Source organism: Chaetura pelagica, unplaced genomic scaffold, assembly GCF_000747805.2.
Source record: "Chaetura pelagica isolate M959 unplaced genomic scaffold, ChaPel_1.0 scaffold778, whole genome shotgun sequence".
In the NCBI taxonomy this organism is placed as follows: Eukaryota; Metazoa; Chordata; class Aves; order Apodiformes; family Apodidae; genus Chaetura; species Chaetura pelagica.
This window is the reverse complement of record NW_009954240.1, coordinates 9959-10886: the sequence shown is the minus strand read 5'-3', so window position 1 is coordinate 10886 and position 928 is coordinate 9959. Positions and strand designations below refer to the sequence as shown.

Below are 928 nucleotides of genomic sequence, written 5' to 3'. Positions count from 1 at the left end.
GGAGCTGGGGAAGGGGCTGGAGCAGAAGGAGAAGGGGCTGGAGAACTTGTGAGGAGCAGCTGAGGGAGCTGGGGGTGTTGAGCCTGGAGCAAAGGAGGCTGAGGGGAGACCTGCTGGCTCTGCAGCTGCTGAGAGGAGGTTGGAGCCAGGGGGGTCGGGCTCTGCTCCCCAGGAACAAGGGACAGGACAAGAGGGAACGGCCTCAAGTTGTGCCAGGGGAGGTTGAGGTTGGATCTGGGGAACAATTCCTGCCTGGCAAGGGTTGTCAGGGCCTGGCCCAGGCTGCCCAGGGCAGGGGGGGAGGCCCCATCCCTGGAGGGGTTTCAAAGCCATGTAGATGGTGCTGAGGGACATGGGTCCATGGGCACGGTGGAGTTGGGGTGATGGTTGGACGGGATGATCTCAGCTCTGTCCCACCCCCATGACCCTGAGCTGTCCCTCCCTCCCTGCTCCTGCCTCCCCCAGCTCTCGGGCCCTGCAGCTGCAGGGAGAGGATGCAGAGCAATTAACCCAGCTCCCTCATTAAGGCAGCTGCATTAAGGCAGCCCTGGCTCAGGGCTCTGCGACCGCCCCGGGGCTGGAGGAGACGGTGCTGAGGGGCCACAGCTCAGCGGGGTGGGGGGTGCTGGATGGACAGGAGAGACTCCCTCTCTCATCTTTCCCTCCCTTCCCCCCAACAACCTTCTCTGTGGTTTCTGTGCCCCCAGATCTGGCCCGTCCTGTCAGAGACCCTGAACAAGCACAGCGCCGACAACCGCATCGTGGAGCGGCGCTGCCGCTGCCTGCGCTTCGCCGTGCGCTGCGTGGGGAAGGGCTCGGCTGCCCTGCTGCAGCCCCTGGTCACACAGGTGGGCAGGGGGCCCCTCCTCTGGGCTTGGGGGACACCCCGACCATCCCCCCTGATCCTGCTGCCGGACTGGCTGGCGGT

General features: G+C 65.6%; 1 protein-coding gene across 1 annotated transcript in view; it reads left to right on the top strand.

Moving 5' to 3' along the window:
• TNPO3 (transportin 3) overlaps positions 1-928 on the top strand; it is a gene marked incomplete at both ends in the record, with an annotated part of 28741 nt that overhangs the window by 17866 nt on the left and 9947 nt on the right. The window contains one exon of the mRNA XM_010003701.1: positions 708-850. Within this exon, the coding sequence (XP_010002003.1) occupies positions 708-850 (143 nt within the window). The remainder of the gene's footprint in view (positions 1-707; positions 851-928) is intronic.